This window comes from Aquarana catesbeiana, linkage group LG06 (assembly GCF_042186555.1).
Source record: "Aquarana catesbeiana isolate 2022-GZ linkage group LG06, ASM4218655v1, whole genome shotgun sequence".
Lineage (NCBI taxonomy): Eukaryota > Metazoa > Chordata > Amphibia > Anura > Ranidae > Aquarana > Aquarana catesbeiana.
The window spans coordinates 53,302,512-53,320,993 of record NC_133329.1 but is presented as its reverse complement, the minus strand read 5'-3'; the positions used below and the strand labels follow the sequence as shown (position 1 = coordinate 53,320,993).

Below are 18,482 nucleotides of genomic sequence, written 5' to 3'. Positions count from 1 at the left end.
ACTCACTACACCAGCAGGAACATGCAGTCAGGAGAGGCAGAGCCTCATGTGCCATAAACATGGGGAAAAAAACAAGCTTTGAGTGTTGTAGCTCGGCGACCTAGGGTCACAGAGACCCCAAATTTGGGGCTCCCACCACCTAGGGTTTCAGAGATATGGGGTTCTTTGCGCAGCCTGTCAGAAGCTGTATACAGAGCGGCCAGTTTAATTACAAGCTGGCAGACTCTGCAGAAGACTGAGAGGATGAGCTCACAGTGCCTCTCCTCACTTCTTGTCAGAGGCACTGAGCTCAATGGACAGCTTGGGGTTTTGGACCAATAGTAAAGCGCCATTGGTCTAAGCTGTCCAATAAAAATGCTGCAGTGGAGGCACGCCTCTCACTGCAGTGTCTTAGAAGGGGGAATGTGTCTAAAAGAAAAAATGTTCCCTTCCAGTCCAGCCCTCTTAACTAGAAGGATTTACCCACAATCCCATGTGTTTCTCACACAGTTAAGAGGGAGAATGAGAATGCATAAAAGGTTCTGTTATATTCAAGCTAAATCCTATTAGGCTATATGTTATAACATACTATTTTTTTTTAATTATCTATTTACTGTGAAAATACTGGTTGGAAGTTAACTTCAAACTTCAGTAATTTGTCCGTTAAGCCACCTGCTTGAGTACAGTTTTTTGAAAATATAGTAAAATTACCTTAAAAACAATATATAATAATTATCTGTATATTACTTAATTAACCCCTTGCCACCCAGGCCAATGCTGACACTTCTCTCCTCTCTTTTTTGGAAAGAAACCGTTTCATGAATAAAAAAAAAAAAAAACACTAAAAATGAGTCAGATTTTTTTTTTTGTATAATGTGAAAGATGAAGTTATGTATAGTAAATAAATACCAAACATGTCACACTTTAAAAATGCGCACACTTGTGGAATGGCACCAAACTTCAGTACTTAAAAATCTCCATTAGGCAATGCTTTAAAAATTTGACATGTTTAGAGTTAGAGGAGTTCTAGTGCTGGAGGTATTGCTCTCGCTCTAACGTTCGCCGCGTATGTAACCTGTGTGTATCTGGCTCTGATACTATCCAGTGCCTCACCAGCCACCCACCTCACCGCATGTCCCTGCACTACACAGACACACTGCAATATACTGCAGTAAAACTGCACTGAAATATACTGTTAAACATACACTAAAATATACTGCAGGAAACCTGCCCTGACAAAATAAACTGACACTAAAGTAAAAATGAATGGTCACATTACGCTCACACTGAACCATCACTAGATTTGCATGAAACTGATATTCTAAACTGACAATAGACGCACAATAGCACACTAACACAGCCCTGTTCTATCTCTCTCCATGCCGATATCACACTGCAAATGGCCGCTATGAGAAGAATATTTTTATAGTGTGGGGCGGGATTAAGAGCAATGAGCCATGATTGGATAGAGTCATCATTACTTTCTCTAATCATGGCTCTAACAGTGCTCTGTGCTCTTATTGGGCAAAGCTTTCATTGCTTCAGCCAATCAGGGTTCCAATGCAGAGGGGGTCCATCGGTTCTCGTAAGGGTTCCCACTTATAGAGTGGATTCTTCTCTTCAGATTGGGATCCTTTCCTTCTCTTCTCCTCTCCTCCCCTGATGGTGAAGGTGGACAACCCTTGGAACTTTGTACTTCAACTGATTTTTTTCTTCCTATTCATTTTATTTTAATAGAATTTTTTCATGTATTTTTCATTCATTTTTTAAATTTTTTATATCCCCATCAACTTTGTTTCCTACCACTTGTTTTTTATGTGCACGTTTTGTGTTTATGAATTTTGAACGTTCACTGTTTATTGCACCATATGTCACTTGATTCGTGATCTCTTCATATTTAGCGCAACTTATTTTTATTATTCCAATGCACTGTGCTGTGAAACAGTGCATTGTGGTCGTTCGGCCGGCCAAACAAATGATCGAACACCCTGATAATTTGGGTGTTCGAACAGCCAATGTTCAGCCCGAATCCATGCTCGGCCGAACGGGTCGCCCAACTCAAGTAACCAATCATCTTCCAGGTTTTATTGTCAAAGCATCATTGAACAAGCTGAAGATAGAAGCTGGTTGGTTACTAAGCACAGCTGCACCAGATTCTGTGTGCACCAATTTTAGTAGATATGCACCATTGAGAGGAGGGCCCTGAGCATGCATTTTCGCAGAATACCTCCTGACAAAGAAGAAAGCCGGTGGCTACAACATAGCTGTTTAAATGAGTGGGTAAGAGATGCCAAGAGCTGATATCATACCAGGCTCTCAATACTTTTTTCATCCCCTCTTACCTATTAAGTATGTTTTCTGGAGACAACTCTGCATATCTGTTCACCAAATATAGCCTTGTACCACAAACTGAAGTCTGCACCACCATATTCCCTTCCTTATTTATCAGGAGACGGCTATCTCTTACATGTTCTTGTAGCCAGCACTTAATGATGCACCAACAGGTCCTCCTGCCAGCCGCTATGTGTTCCTGCAGCTTCTTGATTTAACCTCTTGTCACTACCAGGTCATAACACCTGAGACTGGTAGGAAGGGTTCCTGATCATCCTGAGCACTGTAATTGGCTGCACAGTGATGACATCATCTGGAGACTGTCCTACCAACTCCCTATCATCAGTAGTTGACCATGAGCAGTCAGTGACAGTTCAGTCACAATTCTAGTGGTGCTGATTGAATGCCCACCCAGAACACCACAGGAATGCATATATGCAGAGGATGGGTGTTAAGTACCACCTGCCACGTATGTGCCTAAAGCTGCCGTGAAGAGGTTAATCAAAAACTGTAGACCGCAAGTCATAATAAGGTAAAGGTAAGGTTCTTTGTAGGCACTGGTGTATGGGACTGAGCTATTAGAAGGGATTCATACACAGTGGTAGTTGAAGATAAATGATCACAAAAAGATACAAATTTATACATTTAGAAGGATTTTTCTTTATTTGGACTTTTTGCTACATTGTCACATTTTGATCATTTTGTCTCATTGTTAACTCTTAGGTGTATACATTTACTTCATGGTTTGATTTTGTACAGAGCAGATTGTGCTAGATTTTTTCATTTGTACATCTGATATATTGAAACTGTTAAAGTGGTTGTAAACCCTTACAATCCATTTTTTGCTACAGGTAAGCCTATAATAAGGCTTACCTGTAGCTACCCCGGATATTTCCTAAACCTGCACGGTTTAGGAGATATGCCCTGAACCTGCATGTGCCAATGTCATTGGTACATGCGCACTTAAGCAATGGCATGTACATGCCGTTTGCTTCAGTGAGAATGCCATTACTGGCGTCTCCCGTGCACATGCACGGGAGTAACGTCATCTCAGCTCCGGCCAATCACAGCACCAGAGCCGCGATATCTGGAAGCAACTCTGGGGAGAAATGTCGCCAGCCAGTGCTGTGTACGGGCCTCGCAGCAGGGTCTTCGATCTCAGATGAGTATTACGTAATGAGCTAATATGCTAAGCATACTAGCTCATTATGCCTTTGTCTTGCAGGTCTTTTTTTCCCCATGTGGGTTTACAACCATTTTAACAGAACGTTGATATGGTAAAATCCTGATTAGCGGGGTCTCCAGCCATGTCTTGCAGGGTTCAGCATTGGTTTTCAAGAATCTTCCTTCACTGCGGTTTAGAAGCTAATATCAGGACATTTTGTAGCCAAACTTCAACCTCCGTTTCTCTGGAGGACGTCCCCATGACCCAAAGGAACCTGAAACAGGAATCATGTACAGTATAGTCTGAGAACATTCCCAAATATTAAATCTTTCCAAACCTAACTAGACTCGAAACAGTTTTTAGGTGGCTTCCAATGGAGTTAAAGGCTCAGCCAACGTTTTTGGATCATGCTAATATTACATTCATATATATAGTGTAACATGAATCATTGATGCATACTCCATCCCCAAAACCCACATCACCATCTTCCTGTGAAGTCCTGTTATTTTCTATATTTTAGGGGGCTGTCTGTCAGGACTGTGGATAAGGCCGTACAGCTGGCGCTCCTGTACCGGGCCAATCAGTTAAAAAAAAAGGGGGGCCCGGGAACATGCCGAGCAGGAGAACAGGCTGTACTGTCCTATCGCTGACACCGATCCCCTTGAGGCTCCCCCTGTAGTGCTCCCAGCTTCTCCTCCTCTCCCTCTGGCTGCACTGCAGTGGAATTGGTTCTAGTATTTGTGCCCCCCTGCTCTGATCACCTCCACCTCCCTGTTGTCCAGGCCCCCTTTCGAGCCCCCATGTCACCCGTTTTCACTAGGCCCCCGGTATGCCCTTTCCCTCGCAGTGCTGCTGGCTTCCCTCTCCTCCTTCCCTCTGACAGCAGCTGCTGAGGGCCCCGTGGGTGTTCCCCCACAGCTGCATCATCAAAGTCCAGAAAGGATGAATGGAAATTACCACTTCTGTCTATCATAAGGGCAGAGGGAATTCACAGAGCGTGCCAGCAGCAATTGCAATTCAATTATACTCTAGTTGCACTTTCTCCAGTCCCATAACAGAAGGTCTGTACCCCCATACAGACCAGCCCCAAGTTTCTACAGCGGTATGGACCTTTTTATTAAAAATAACCCAAGAAAAAAAAAAAAAACTACTATAGCTGTAATAGCTTCAAAAGGTGTTAGTTAGATTTGGGCTTAAATTTTTTGCTTACTTTGCCCTTTTGCTAACAGAGCCGTTTTTCATTTTTTTGCACACATGCTAAACCACTTCAGCCCCCGAAGGATTTATCCCCTTAATGACCAGGCCATTTTTTGCGATACAACACTGCGTAGCTTTAACTGAAATTTGCGTGGTCCTGCGGCGTTGCACCCAAACAAAACTGATGTCCTTTTTCCCACAAATACAACTTTCTTTTGGTGGTATTTGATCATCTCTGTGGTTTTTATTTTTTGCGCTATAAACATAAAAAAAGAGCATCGATTTTGTAAAAAAAATACAATATTTTTAACTTTTTGCTATAATAAATATCCAAAAAAAAAAAAACATATCTTCATCAGTTTAGGTCAATATGTATTCTACATATTTTTGGTAAATATATATATATATATATATATATATATATAGCAATAAGTGTATATTGATCGGTTTGCACAAAAGTTATAGCGTCTACAAAATAGGGGATTTATAGCATTTTTATTTTTATTTTTTACTACTAATGGCGGTGATCTGCGATTTTTAGCGGGACTGCAACATTGTGGACGGAGAGATCGGACACTTTTGACACTTTTTTGGGACCAGTGGCATTTATACAGCAATCAGAGCTACAAATAGCCACTGATTACTATATAAATGTCACTGGCAAGGAAGGCCGCCAGCCACACACATTGGTTCTTTTGGTGGCATTTGATCACCTCTGCGGTTTTTATTTTTTGCGCTATAAACAAAATAAAACTGCCAATTTTCCCCATTCTGTCTCTGCAGGGAACAATTGCGGGTAGCCAGCAGACATAAAGTCCTCTGGACCTTCTGATTGGCTCCCCCACTGGCCAAGCGGCGCATCCACAAAAGCTAGTGCGCAGACTGCCGTACTGGTACGGCGATCCATACAGCCAAGCCACCTTGCGGCAGTATAACTGTGGCGGGTGGTCAGCAAATGGTTAAAAAAAAATAATTTTAGCCCTGAAGATTACATAAAACCCCAATTATATATTTTCTGAAAGCAGACACTCTAGAGCAGTAATGGTGAACCTTGGCACCCCAGAGGTTTTAGAACTAAATTTCCCATAATGCTCTTGCAATAGTTCTAAAACATCTGGGGTGCCAAGGTTCGCCATCACTGGCCTAGAGAATAAAACAATGGCAGTTCCAACTTTTTTGTCACACAGTATTACCACAAAGGTCTAAGAAGCGCAAAATTTCAGTAAAGCTAAGTTTAGGGCACATGTGTAGACGCCCCGATGTGTGCATTTACATTTATACGTATGGATTGCGTGAGGGTGGGGAACCTCAAAAATAGACCGACTGTCTAGTCTGTTTTTTTTCTATATATTTCTATATATTTTTATAATATATTTCTATATTCTATTCTTTTCTATTCCATTCAAATTTGAATTAATTCTATTTGAATTTTAGGAAATGGTTATATTCTATTGTTTTTTTTAAATTATACTTACTATTCTATTATAGTCTATTATATTCTTTTGTATTCAAATTTATTCTATTTGAAATTCAATTTTCTGATGGTTATATTCTTTGTTATTCTATTTGTTTCCATTATATTCTAGTCTGTTTTTATTTTCTATTTTGTTATGTTTTACTAATTCTATTCTTTTATTTTCTGTTATATTCTTTTCTAGTCTATTTTTTTTCTATTTCTTTATTTTCTATTCTATTTAATTCTGTTTGGAAGTTGGAAAGCTATTTGATACCACTTGTATAGCTAAGATCTCTCTGTCCTCAGGTGACAACACTGCTGTACAATTTGTTCCTTCCTTGTCCTCTGTTCTCTGCTGCCATTTCCTGTCCCATTCACCTCCATTCTCACCTTTCCTCTGCTGTTCTCATCATTTCCTTCGCTTCCTCAGGCTTAGTCTGAAGATAGATCGGGTACATGGGGTAGGTCTGGATAAAACCCAGCAGCCTTGCCAATGGCATTCGGATCTTGGTCTCAATGTTTTCTATTCTGCAAAGGCAAACAGCACTGTGAGTTAATGAAGAGGTTAAAACAAATGCAATCTCTACATTTATATTGCCAGTTATTTTATATAGTGGGATCCTATGCTGTGGCGCTGTACGAGGGATATAAACAAGGATAAATACGGATAATACCAATACATACAAGCCTGACAACTAATTGCAGCTTCTGCAGCACATATAAAGTATACTGTATGTTAGTAATACATTAAAGCTCAACTCCAGGAAATGTGAAAATCTCTTGCAGTGTTGCGGAGTCTGCACTGCAATGTTAATTGCTCATTTATTTTAAGGCTGGGTTCACACTATTGCCACATGCAGCTCATAGCAGGGGGTCCAGGGTGTCTCCATTCACCATTTCAGGTCCAATTTCAGCCCGAATTTTAGGCTAAATTCGGACCTGAAACGGACCAAATACAAAAAATATAAGTATGGGACTTTAAGTGAGGCAGGCTGTACACAGTGTAAAAGTATCCATTTATTGACATGAGTAAAAGGATATATAACAATGTACATGAGGGCTGAATGCTCAAAGCATGCAAAAAAAAAAGTACTACTATGTTTCAAGTTTAGTTTACTTGATACTCATGTTTGGCATGCTTTGAGCGTTTACCCCTCATGTACATTGTTATACATCCTTTTACTCATGTCAATAAATGGATACTTTTACACTGTGTTACAGCTTGCTTCACTTCAAAGTCCCATACTTTTATTTTTTTGGAGAGAGAGAGAGAAAGAGAAGGAGAAAGAGAGATTCCCCTTCCCTTTGTATGCATAAAACAGACCAAAAGACACACAGGACCACTGTGCAAAAATCACACCGGAGCTGCTCCAGAGATGTGTGAACTGGCTCCATAAAGAGCCAATCACAATCTCCTGCTATTGGAATTGGGAAAGCAGCCTAAGGGAGAGTAAAAGCATTTCTCCCTACCTGATCCTCCTGGCAGATGGCGCTCCCCTGTTCTCTGGCAGTGGGTTGTTCCTTGGCATCATCACACCCAATGCAGGGCTATGGACCCCATATCAGTCTTGATAATGTCAGGACCTTAGAATGCTGGCGTGTGATGTAGAAGACTCTGAGAACAGGCCTAGCAGCCTGGAGGATTGAGTATGTAAATCTTTTATGTTCCCTAGACCTAAATGAGCAAGTAACCCTTGTAACAGTGGCGGCTGGTGCTCAAAATTTTTTGGGGGGGGCGCAAACAAACAACAAAAAAAATCAATCGCAGCCACTGTATCATCAAAACGCAGCCACTGTGTCATCAAAATGCATCCACTGCGTCATCAAAATGCATCCACTGTGTCCACTGATCCCAGACACCATGATTGTCTCCTTAATAGCAGCCAGCATCTCTTTGAACAAGGGGGGAAGGGGGCAAGTTATCAAAGAAGGATACTCACAGTGATTTGGGGGGCTGGAAGCGGATGCTGGATGTGCTAGGGGCTATTTTGGGAGCAGAGAGGATTTGCACTGGGGGGGTCTAATTTTATATTCAACCCCCCTTCTAGCACAAATCCTCTTTGCTCCCAAAGTGGCCCCTAGCACATCCAGCATCTGCTTCCAGCCCCCCGAATCACTGTGAGTATCTTTCTTTGATAACTTGCCCCCCTTCCCCTGCAAGTGTCATATTCAGACCTCAGATCAGCACATCCTGTTGATGTGTCCATTCTCCTCCCCCTCCTCCTCTATATGTGTATAGGAAGGTACTCGGAGGTGTCCTCAGTCCATGTGTTAGTGAGACAGGAGGGGGGGATGCAGCTGTGCTGTGCTGGAGCTCACCCTCCTTGCGGCCCCTACATAGACCAGACTGGAACCCGTCCCTCATGCTGCTTTCTTACCTTCCTCCTGCAGCTCCGCTTGGGCCGATGAACGGAGCTGCCGACGTCACTTCCGGCTTTCGTCTGTTCCACAAAAGCCGGAAGTGACCTCGAGAATTGAAAAGCAATGCTCCCGCCCATAGAATCACACTGATTCTATGGGCGGAAGCTAATCGGTGTTTGATTGCGCCGCAAGGCGGGTTAAGAGCCCGCAAATGAAGCGCCACGTCTGCAGTCTCGTGATTGCATTGACGTGGCGCTTCCCATAGTACACTGCGTCCAGCGCCACAGTGCACTTTGTTAAAGGACTTTTTTTTGTTCTGAAAGTGGCCATTTAAAAAAATTTTTTTTGTTTTTTAATTTTTTTTTTGACTACAGGGGGGGGGGGCGGTGTCCAGGTGCCCCCTATGGACGGGCCACCACTGCCTTGTAATGTGGGAGGAGCCCCTCTGCAAGAGATCATCTTTAAATTTCCTGGAGTTGGCATTAAAATTATAAAATATCCCACATCTGGCAATCTTATGATCTACCCCAGCCAAAGAGCAGAGGCATCAGGTCAGAGAAGAATTACGCCATATATGTGTATGCCTAGGCAGATAGAGGAGGAAGCAGTGCTGGCTCAGAATTCTATCCCTATTAGTATCCCTATATAATATACCTTTTATATAAGGTGCTGGTTTATAATCCAGTGGTTGTCACTGCAGACATATCCAAGAGAAAACTGCTCAACAGAACATAAGATGCATATAATCCAAAAGAGAAGGTGACACTCCCGAAGCTTGAAAGGTGATCACTCAGTGATAAAGTCTATTTTGAAATATTTTGAAATATCAATAAGCTACAAGCTTGTCAAATGTTCTGAGGAAGGGGAGCTTCAGCATGAGCTTGTTGAGTGTTCACCTTCCAATCCCCCTTATCTTTTCAGTTATAAGGTGTGTCTTGTCAGATAGTGGAGGAGGAAGCAGTGCTGGATCTGTAGACTTTCCATTAGCGAGACATGAAATGAAAAGTTAAAGTTGAGAGTTCTATACATCCAGTGCATTGTGAACACAGTTCTATTTATTTATAAAATAATGGTAAATTAAAATAGCAAAAAAAAAGCAGATTATATTCTTGTAATCCTGAACAGAAAATAAAATTGACCCTTAAAGCTATTTTCTGAACAAGATTGGCAGTATGACATTGTAAATTCCCAACCTTCAGAACCCCTTAAAGGGCAGGGGGAGCCGGTGACCAGAGGTTACCACATATTAGATGACTGATATATAGATGCAGTCGGACCTTCTTTTGTCAGTGTATGGGATGGATTCATACATTTCCTTGTATCCATTCCTGAGATGTTTAATCTTCTCATGCTCATATGGGGCCAGACTAGCTTCCATCTGAAAAATAAGTGAAATCTGTATTGGAGACAATAAGTCTTTCATGACTGACCTGCATTTAGGATAGGTTTACATTCATGAGACTGCACAAAAATAAAAGATAAAAAACACACACGGCGTGGGGTCCCCCAGGGCCATACCAGTCCCTTTAGGTCCAATATGGATTTGGATACACCCCCACACCAAAATAAAAAAAATGGCGTGGGGTCCCCCCAAAATCCATACCAGACCCTTATCCAAGCATGCAGCCCGGCAGGTCAGGAAAGGGACAAGTAAGCACCCCCCAAAACATACCAGGCAGCATGTCCTCAACATGGTGGTGCCCCCCACCCCAAAGCACCTTGCTCCCATGTGGATGGTGACAAGGGCCTCTTCTTGACAACCCTGGGCTGTAGTTGACAGGGTCTGCAGCCAAAGGGCTTATTGGAATCTGAAAGCCCCCTTTAAAAAAAAAAAGGTGGGGGGCCAGACATGCCCCAGACATGCCCCCCATGTGAATTGGTATCAGGTACATCGTAACCCTACCCATTCACCAAAAAGCAGTGATATGTAAAGAAAAAAAAAGTTAAACCCCCAAGAGCCAGTTTTGACAAGTCCCTTATTAAAAAGAAAGAAGACCACTCCGGGCTTCTTTTTCAATAAAGGACTTGTCAAAATCAGCTTTTTTTTTAACATTTCACTGCTTTTTGGGGTGAATGTACCCCTACCCATTCACAGGGGGCTTCCAGATTATGATAAGACCCACCCACAGACCACCACAGCCCATGGTTGTTGGGAAGAGGACCTTGGCAGAGCCCCCCCAAATCACTGATTTCCCCCCCATGTTGAGGGCATGCAGCCTGGTATGGTTCAGGAGGAGGGGCTCGCTCATCCCCTCCCTTTCCTGACCTGCCATGCTGTATGCTCGGATAAGGGTCTGGTATGGATTTTGAGGGGACCCCACGCCATTTTTAAAAAAAATTGCTGAGGGAGGGGTCAGGCTGTCAGTGCTCACACCATATGCTGCACATTGCATCAAATTGGTCTGCATGGCTGTCATCCCAGAAGGAAGCCTCTTCTAAAGATGATACACAAGAAAGCCCGCAAACAGTTTTCTGAAGACAAGCAGACTAAGGACATGAATTACTGGAACCATGTCCTGTGGTCTGATGAGACCAAGATAACCTTATTTGGTTCAGATGGTGTCAAGCGTGTGTGGTGGCAACCAGGTGAGGAGTACAAAGACAAGTGTCTTGCCTACAGTCAAGCATGGTGGTGGGAGTGTCATGGTCTGGGGCTGCATGAGTGCTGCCAGCACTGGGGAGCTACAGTTCCTTGAGGGAACCATACATGCCAACATGTACTGTGACATACTGAAGCAGAGTATGACCCCTCCCTTCGGAGACTGGGCTGCAGGGCAGTATTTCAACATGATAACGACCCCAAACACACCTTCAAGACAACCACTGCCTTTCTAAAGAAGCTTAGGGTAAAGGTAATGGACTGACCAAGCATGTCTCTAGATCTAAAACCTATTGAGCATCTGTGGGGCATCCTCAAATTGAAGGTGGAGAAGCGCAAGGTCTCCAACATCCACCAGCTCCATGATGTTGTCATGGAGGAGTGGAAGAGGACTCCAGTGGCAACCTGTGAAGCTCTTGGGAACTCCATGCCCAAGAGGGTTAAGGCAGTGCTGGAAAATAATGGTGGCCACACAAAATATTGACACTTTGTGCTCAATTTGGACATTTTCACTTAGGGATGTACTCACTTTTGTTGCCAGAGGTTTAGACATTATGGCTGTGTGTTGGGTTATTTTGAGGGGACAGCAAGTTTACACTGTTATACAAGCTGTAAACTCACTACTTTACATTGTAGCAAAGTGTCATTTCTTCAGTGTTGTCACATGAAAAGATATAATAAAATATTTACAAAAATGTGGGGGTGTACTCACTTGTGAGATACTGTATAAGCAGTGGTGTCACTAAGGGGTGGCTTTTGGGCCATAGCCCCGAATCTGGGGCCCACAGCCCCGAGTCTCTGCAGGGGTCCCCAAGGGGACGGGAGGTTCTCTGGGGACCCTGATGTAAGTGGGGGCTCTCTGGGGACCCTGATTTTAAGGGGGAGGCTCTCTGGGGACCCTGATTTAAGGCGGAGGCTCTCTGGGGACCCTGATTTAAGGCGGAGGCCCTCTGGGGACCTTGATTTAAGGGGGAGGCTCTCTGGGGACCCTGATTTTAAGGGGGAGGCTCTCTGGGGACACTGGGTGTAATCCTAGACTCTGACCTCTCCTTTAACCCCCACATCCAATCACTGGCCAAATCTTGCCACCTTAACCTCCACAACATTTCCAGAATTCCCCCCTTCCTGATTACCACCACCACAAAGCAACCTAATCACTCCTTGGTTATTTCCAGCCTTGACTACTGCAACTCCCTCCTTATTTGGCTACCTTTACACAGGCTATCCCCCCTTCAGTCTGTTATGAATGCTGCTGCCATGCTTATACACTTTACTAACCAATCCATGGCTCCTGCCTCTCTCTGCCAATCCCTCGCTTCCACTACCCCACGGTAAAAAAAATTCAAAATTCTAAACCACAACATCACTTCCAGCTACATCACCAACCTCATCTGCAGATATTGCTCTCTCCACTCTAGTTACCTCCTCCCACTCTTACCTCCAGGACTTCTCCAGAGCCTCTCCCATCCTCTGGAACTCCCTGCCCCAGCATGTCCGGTCAGTGCCTCCTCTGTTCGCCTTTTGGCGATCCCTGAGAACTCATTCAGGGAAGCCTACCCCAGCTCCACCTAAGAACTGTACCCAAATCACCTCCATCAGATCTTCCCTGCAGCTATTACCTTTTGTACCTCCTTCCCCTCCCTTTAGACTAAACTCCACCAGCAGGAAGAGCTCCTCCCTCTGGGTAGGCGTCATATTATGTCCACCCATTCGCCACTCCTGCGTGCCCCAGGGTGAATACCAAAAGAAAGCTCTTTATTTGTGTGAAAACAAAATTGTTTGGGTACAATGTAGCATGACTGAGTAAAGCGGCGTACACACGAGCAGAATGTCCGACAGAAAAAGTCAGATGGAAGCTTTTCATCATATATTACGATCATGTGTGTGCCTTATTAGACTTTTTTTTTTCAAAAATTCTGATGGACCTAGAAATAGAACATGTTCTATATATTTCCGATGGAACCAATTCCTGTCGGGAAAACCGCTCGTCTGTATGCTGTTCCGACGGACCAAAAACAACGCATGCTCTGAAGCAAGTATGAGACGGAAGCTATTGGCTACTGGCTATTGAACTTCCTTTTTTCTAGTCCCGTCATATGTGCTGTACGTCACCGTGTTCTGGAGGGCCGGACTTTGGTCGGACTTTGGTTTGACAGTGTGTAGGCAAGACCGCATGAATGTAATTCCGTCGGAGTTCCGTCTGAGAAACCTTCGGAGTTTATTCCGACGGCAAAACCGGTTGTGTGTACGCGGCATAATTGTCATTCAACATGTGAGAGTGCTGAAAGCTGGAAATTGGTCTGGGCAGGAAGGGGGTAGGAGTGCCCTGTGTCTCCCTGTATTGAAGTGGTTAAACACTGACTGGGTCTCTTTTCTTGGAGTTGGCTGTTAAGCATTAATGGGGTTGATTTACTAAAGGAAAACAGACTATGCACTTTGCAAGTGCAGTTTCTCCAGAGTTTAGTAAAAAAGGTGAAGCTTCACTTTGCAAAGAATACCCAATCACATGGAAGGAAAAAAAAAAGTTTTTGCTTGCGCATGTCTGGATCCCCTCTATTTACTGAGCTCTGGAGCAACTACAAACTTGCAAAGTGCACAGTCTATTTGCCTTTAATACATCAACCCAAATGTGTATATATATATACACTAACTAATGTGTTTATTTAATGCATACTGTGCACTTAGTAATCCATTTGGGTCAACACTGGACTCTAAGTGAAAAAAATATTTACCTACTGATTAATATTGTATTTAAAGCAAACATCTTAACACATAGGATCACTGAAGCTGACCGATCACACAAAAGGTACCAACATATACTATATTCATGCTGAGGGGCCCCGGAACCCCCAGATTATGTGTATGAGGGCTACCAGCACCCCCCCCCCCCCCCCTCAGTACAATGCACTGACACTTTCTGACCAATGGAAGTATTTTACATGGAGTAGGAGGGGCATAACTCTGACTTTGGAGTCAGTCAATATTTGCATATTGAGCATCCCAGACTTGGAAGCCTCCAGAGAGTGCGGGACAGTGAAGAAAGAGGAGTGCAGGTGCCCGGTGCTCATTTCCAAATTCATAAATCAGACTTATGCCAGGTTTTCTTATCGCTCACAAAGACAACAGTGATCTCAGACAAGGCAGTATATAAGACAAGGGACACTGAAAACACAAAGATATTCAGTACTTACCTCTGCAAAGACTTGAGTCATCTGTTCTGAGCAGTCATTGTAGTGAACTTCTATACTGGGCAAGAAGGTGAAGATAGCAAGGCAGCCTCCTGGCTTTAAGATCCGATCGACCTGAAATAACATCTACATTAATATATCAGCAAAAGTGTGCCCCTTCACTAAACAGAATGAAATACTGATTTTATAAAAAAAAAAAAAAAAGTTAAGATTATATTTTAGCATATAGTGTTCAGTGATTTAGGGAAAAAAATGATTTTTAAAACAGCTTACCTGTAAAATCCTTTTCTTGGAGTACATCACGGGACACAGAGCACTATAATAATGACTATCTGGGTTATATGCTACCTTTAGGTGATTGGACACTGGCAACCAATAGTAAGAAGGTTCCTCCCATATAACCCCTCCCATACCGGAAGAACCTTTAGTTTTGTAGCAAGCAATAAAGATCCCAGAAAAGAAGGGAGGGACCTCTGTGTCCCGTGATGTACTCCAAGAAAAGGATTTTACAGGTAAACTGTTTTTAAAATCCATTTTTCTTTATCGTACATCACGGGACACAGAGCACCATAATAATGACTATCTGGGATGTCCTAAAGCAATGCATTTGAGGGGAGGGCAAAGTATTCTTAAATCCCGTTCAGGCCCAGGACTTATAAAGCTGCTTGCAGCAAGCTGTGGCCAAAAATCTCCTTTTGAGATCTAACGTCCAGCTGGTAAAACCTGGTGAACGTATGAACTGAAGACCAAGCGGCCGCTTTGCAAACCTGAGCCATAGACAACTGTTGGCGCACTGCCCACGATGTACTAACTCCTCTAGTAGAGTGAGCTTTGAGATATCGAGGTGGAACCCTGCGTTTCAACTCATAAGCCTGGATAATGAGTTGGCGAATCCACCTAGAGATAGTAGAACTAGTTGCTGCCTGTCCCCTCTTAGGACCTTCTGGCAGAACAAAAAGGGAATCCGTTTTCTGAAAAGGAGCTGACATGCTTAAGTAAACCTTGACTGCTCTCACCACATCCAGTGAGTGAAGCGACTTTTCCTCTTTAGTCTTAGGATTGGGAAAAAAGGAAGGCAAAATGATATCCTGATTCAAATGAAAATTGGAAACCACCTTAGGTAAAAAATCTGGACAGGGGCGCATCACCACCTTGTCCTGATGTAAAAATAGAAAAGGTTTTTTTACATGAAAGGGCGGCCAATTCAGACACCCTTCTAGCCGAAGTTATGGCTACCAGAAAAAACAATTTCCTGGTCAACAGAATTAAAGGAATATGCCTAATCGGTTCAAAGGGTTGAACCTGTAGAGCTGATAGCACCAAGTTCAAGTCCCAGGGACATAAGGGAGGCTTAACCGACGGTTTTAAGTGCAGTACCCCCTTGACGAAGGTTCGCACTAAAGAATGAGATGCAATTGGCCTCTGGAAAAAAACTGATAAGGCCAAAATTTGCCCTTTAATGGCTCCCAAAGATAAGTTTAGATCAATTCCTGATTGACGAAAGGCAAGGATCCTTCCAATCGCATACTTGTGAGGATGCCATCCTTTCTTCTCGCACCAGGAAATGTACGATTTCCAGACCCTATGGTAAATACCTCTAGAAACTGGCTTTCTGGCATTTATCAGAGTAGATAAGACTGAACCTCTGATATCACGGTCCTTCAGTACCCTGGTCTCAATAGCCATGCCATCAAATTCAGCGACCGTAAAGAAGGATGGTATATGGGACCTTGAGATAACAGATCTGGACGGTATGGGAGACACAGCGGGTCTTCCACCGCCATCCTCACAATCTCTGAGTACCAGGACCTCCTGGGCCACCCCGGGGCCACCAGGATCACTGCAATCTGCTCCTCCTGTATCCTGCGCAACAGGTGCGGCAGCATCTGGATCGGAGGAAAAGCATAAATCGGAGAATACCGGTCTCAGGGAACCACCAATGCATCTGTTCCGACAGCGAGGGGATCCCTGGTCCTGGATACAAACCTGTCTACTTTGGCATTGAATCTGGATGCCAGAAGATCCACATCTGGCATCCCCCAGGGCTGGCAGATCTGAAGAAAAACTTTGGGGTGAAGAGACCATTCCCCCGGTAGTAGCTGCTGGTGACTTAGGTAGTCTGCCCGCCAATTGTCCACCCCTGGAATAAAGACTGCCGACAGAAATGGCACATGTCTCTCTGCCAAGTTAATATGTTTTTTACTTCTCTTTGGGCCGCCCAACTCCGGGTGCCCCCTTGGTGGTTGATGTATGCCGCCACCGTGGAGTTGTCGGACTGGATCCGGACAGGAAACCCCCGCAATCTGGACGTCCAAAATAGGAGAGCCAAGCTGCCCGAATTTCCAACAGATTGATGGGCAAGGTCTTTTCTACCTGAGACCATAAACCCTGGATTGAAGCCTCCTCCAGGACTGCTCCCCAGCCTAGACGACTGGCGTCCGTAGTTACTACTTTCCAGGATACTGGTGGAAAGGATTTTCCACCGTTCAAGTTGCTGGTCTTTGCCCACCAAGAGAGTTCCCTTTTTACCTGTAGGGATAGAGACATGAGATGATCCAAAGTTTAAACCGACTTGTCCCAAGCTCCCAGGATAGCTCTCTGGAACATCCTGGAGTGAAACTGCGCATAGGGAACTGTGCTGAAGGATGACACCATCTTGCCCAACAGCCTCATGCACAGACGAACCGAAGGACCCTCTACACCCTTGATGTTCTGAACCAGCTCCACTATAGAGTTAACCTTTAAGGGAGGTAGAATTACCCTTTCTTGGGTTGTGTCTAAGATCAGACCCAGATATGTTAAGACCTGAGCTGGATGAAGGGCCGACTTGTCCATATTTAGAATCCAGCCTAGGAACCTTAGGAAACGGACCGTAGTCGTAATGTTTTCTACCAAGGTGGAGTAAGCTTGGTCCCTTAACAGAAGGTCGTCCAGATATCCTACCACCGAGATCCTCCGGGACCTTAGAAATGTCAACACTGGGGCCAGAACCTTTTGGGAATACCCGAGCGGGCGTGGCTAGACTGAATGGAAGTGCCACAAATTGGAAATGATACCCTTCTACTGCAAATCGCAGGAATCTTTGATGCGGACCGAAAATCGGTATATGAAGGTATGCGTCTCTGATGTCTATGGACGCCAAAAAATCTCCTTTTCTCAAGGATGCGATTACTGAACGAACCGACTCCATCCGGAAGGTTCAGATGTTTAGAAAGGAATTGAGGGATTTGAGGTCCAAGATGGGCCTTACCTCTCCGTTCGGTTTCGGTACTGTAAATAGGTTCGAGTAGAACCCCTTGAATCTTTCTTTTTGTGGAACCTCGACAATTACCTTCTGCCTTTCCTAAAGCGAGAAATAGGCCCCTCTTTTTCCCCAGGTCTGATGGGACTCTGGATACCAAATATCAATTTGGGGAAAATCCAGAAACTCTATCTTGTAACCCTGAGACATGGTGGAAATAACCCACGTGTCCTGGACCAATTTTCCCCAAGCATCTGCGAACCACCGCAGTCTGCCCCCCACCCGCAAGAGTGGGGGCGCCCCTTCACAAGGAAGACTTGGAATTAGCTTTGGCTGGTTTCTGGGTCCAGGGTCTTTTTTGACCTTGAGGCTTCTTAAAGGTAGGTGGCTGAGGCCGTCGATACCTTTTAGGGGAAGAGGCGCTTGGCCCAGGAGTGTTGGGAATCTTAAAGGAAGGCTGCTTACTCCTTCTTTTAACCGGAAGCAAGGAACTTTTCCCTCCTGAGATTTTTTGGATATGTTTATCCAAATCTTCCCCAAATAGACGCTCACCATGAAAAGGAAAAGCCGCGAGTAGCCTCTTGCATGGCGTCTCGGCCGACCAATTCTTTAACCACAGTACTCTGCGCATATGGATTGAGAGGAGCGCAAAACGAGACATCTGCTGGATCGAGTCCTTTAATGCATCTACCGCAAAACATAAAGCACGAGGAAGTTCTGACAGTTCGTCAGAAACTTCCTCTTGAACAGGCAGGTTCCTGACCAACTTCTTAAAACGGTCCTTCAACGCCTGACAAATATCGATAGCCGCAACTGCCGGTTGTACTGCTGACCCAGCTACCGCAAAGGAAGCTTTTAGTAAGGATTCCAGATTTTTATCTGCCGGATCCTTAAATCCCTGGGCATTATCCACCGGGCAGGTCAGACTTTTATTCACTGAAGAAATGGCAGCATCAACCAAAGGT

At 44.2% G+C, this 18,482-nt stretch overlaps 1 protein-coding gene across 3 annotated transcripts in view; it reads right to left on the bottom strand.

The window, feature by feature from the left end:
• Nucleotides 1-2,946: 2,946 nt before the first annotated feature.
• The window catches only part of LOC141148413 (malonyl-[acyl-carrier protein] O-methyltransferase-like), a 62,014-nt gene continuing 46,478 nt past the window's right edge, over nucleotides 2,947-18,482 (bottom strand). For all 3 annotated transcript variants that reach the window (XM_073635900.1, XM_073635898.1, XM_073635899.1), the window contains exons 4-7: nucleotides 14,280-14,390; nucleotides 9,767-9,867; nucleotides 6,519-6,656; nucleotides 2,947-3,749 (exon numbers count right to left, since the gene is read on the bottom strand). In XM_073635900.1, the coding sequence (XP_073492001.1) occupies nucleotides 3,659-3,749; nucleotides 6,519-6,656; nucleotides 9,767-9,867; nucleotides 14,280-14,390 (441 nt within the window). In that variant the 3' untranslated portion in view covers nucleotides 2,947-3,658. The remainder of the gene's footprint in view (nucleotides 3,750-6,518; nucleotides 6,657-9,766; nucleotides 9,868-14,279; nucleotides 14,391-18,482) is intronic.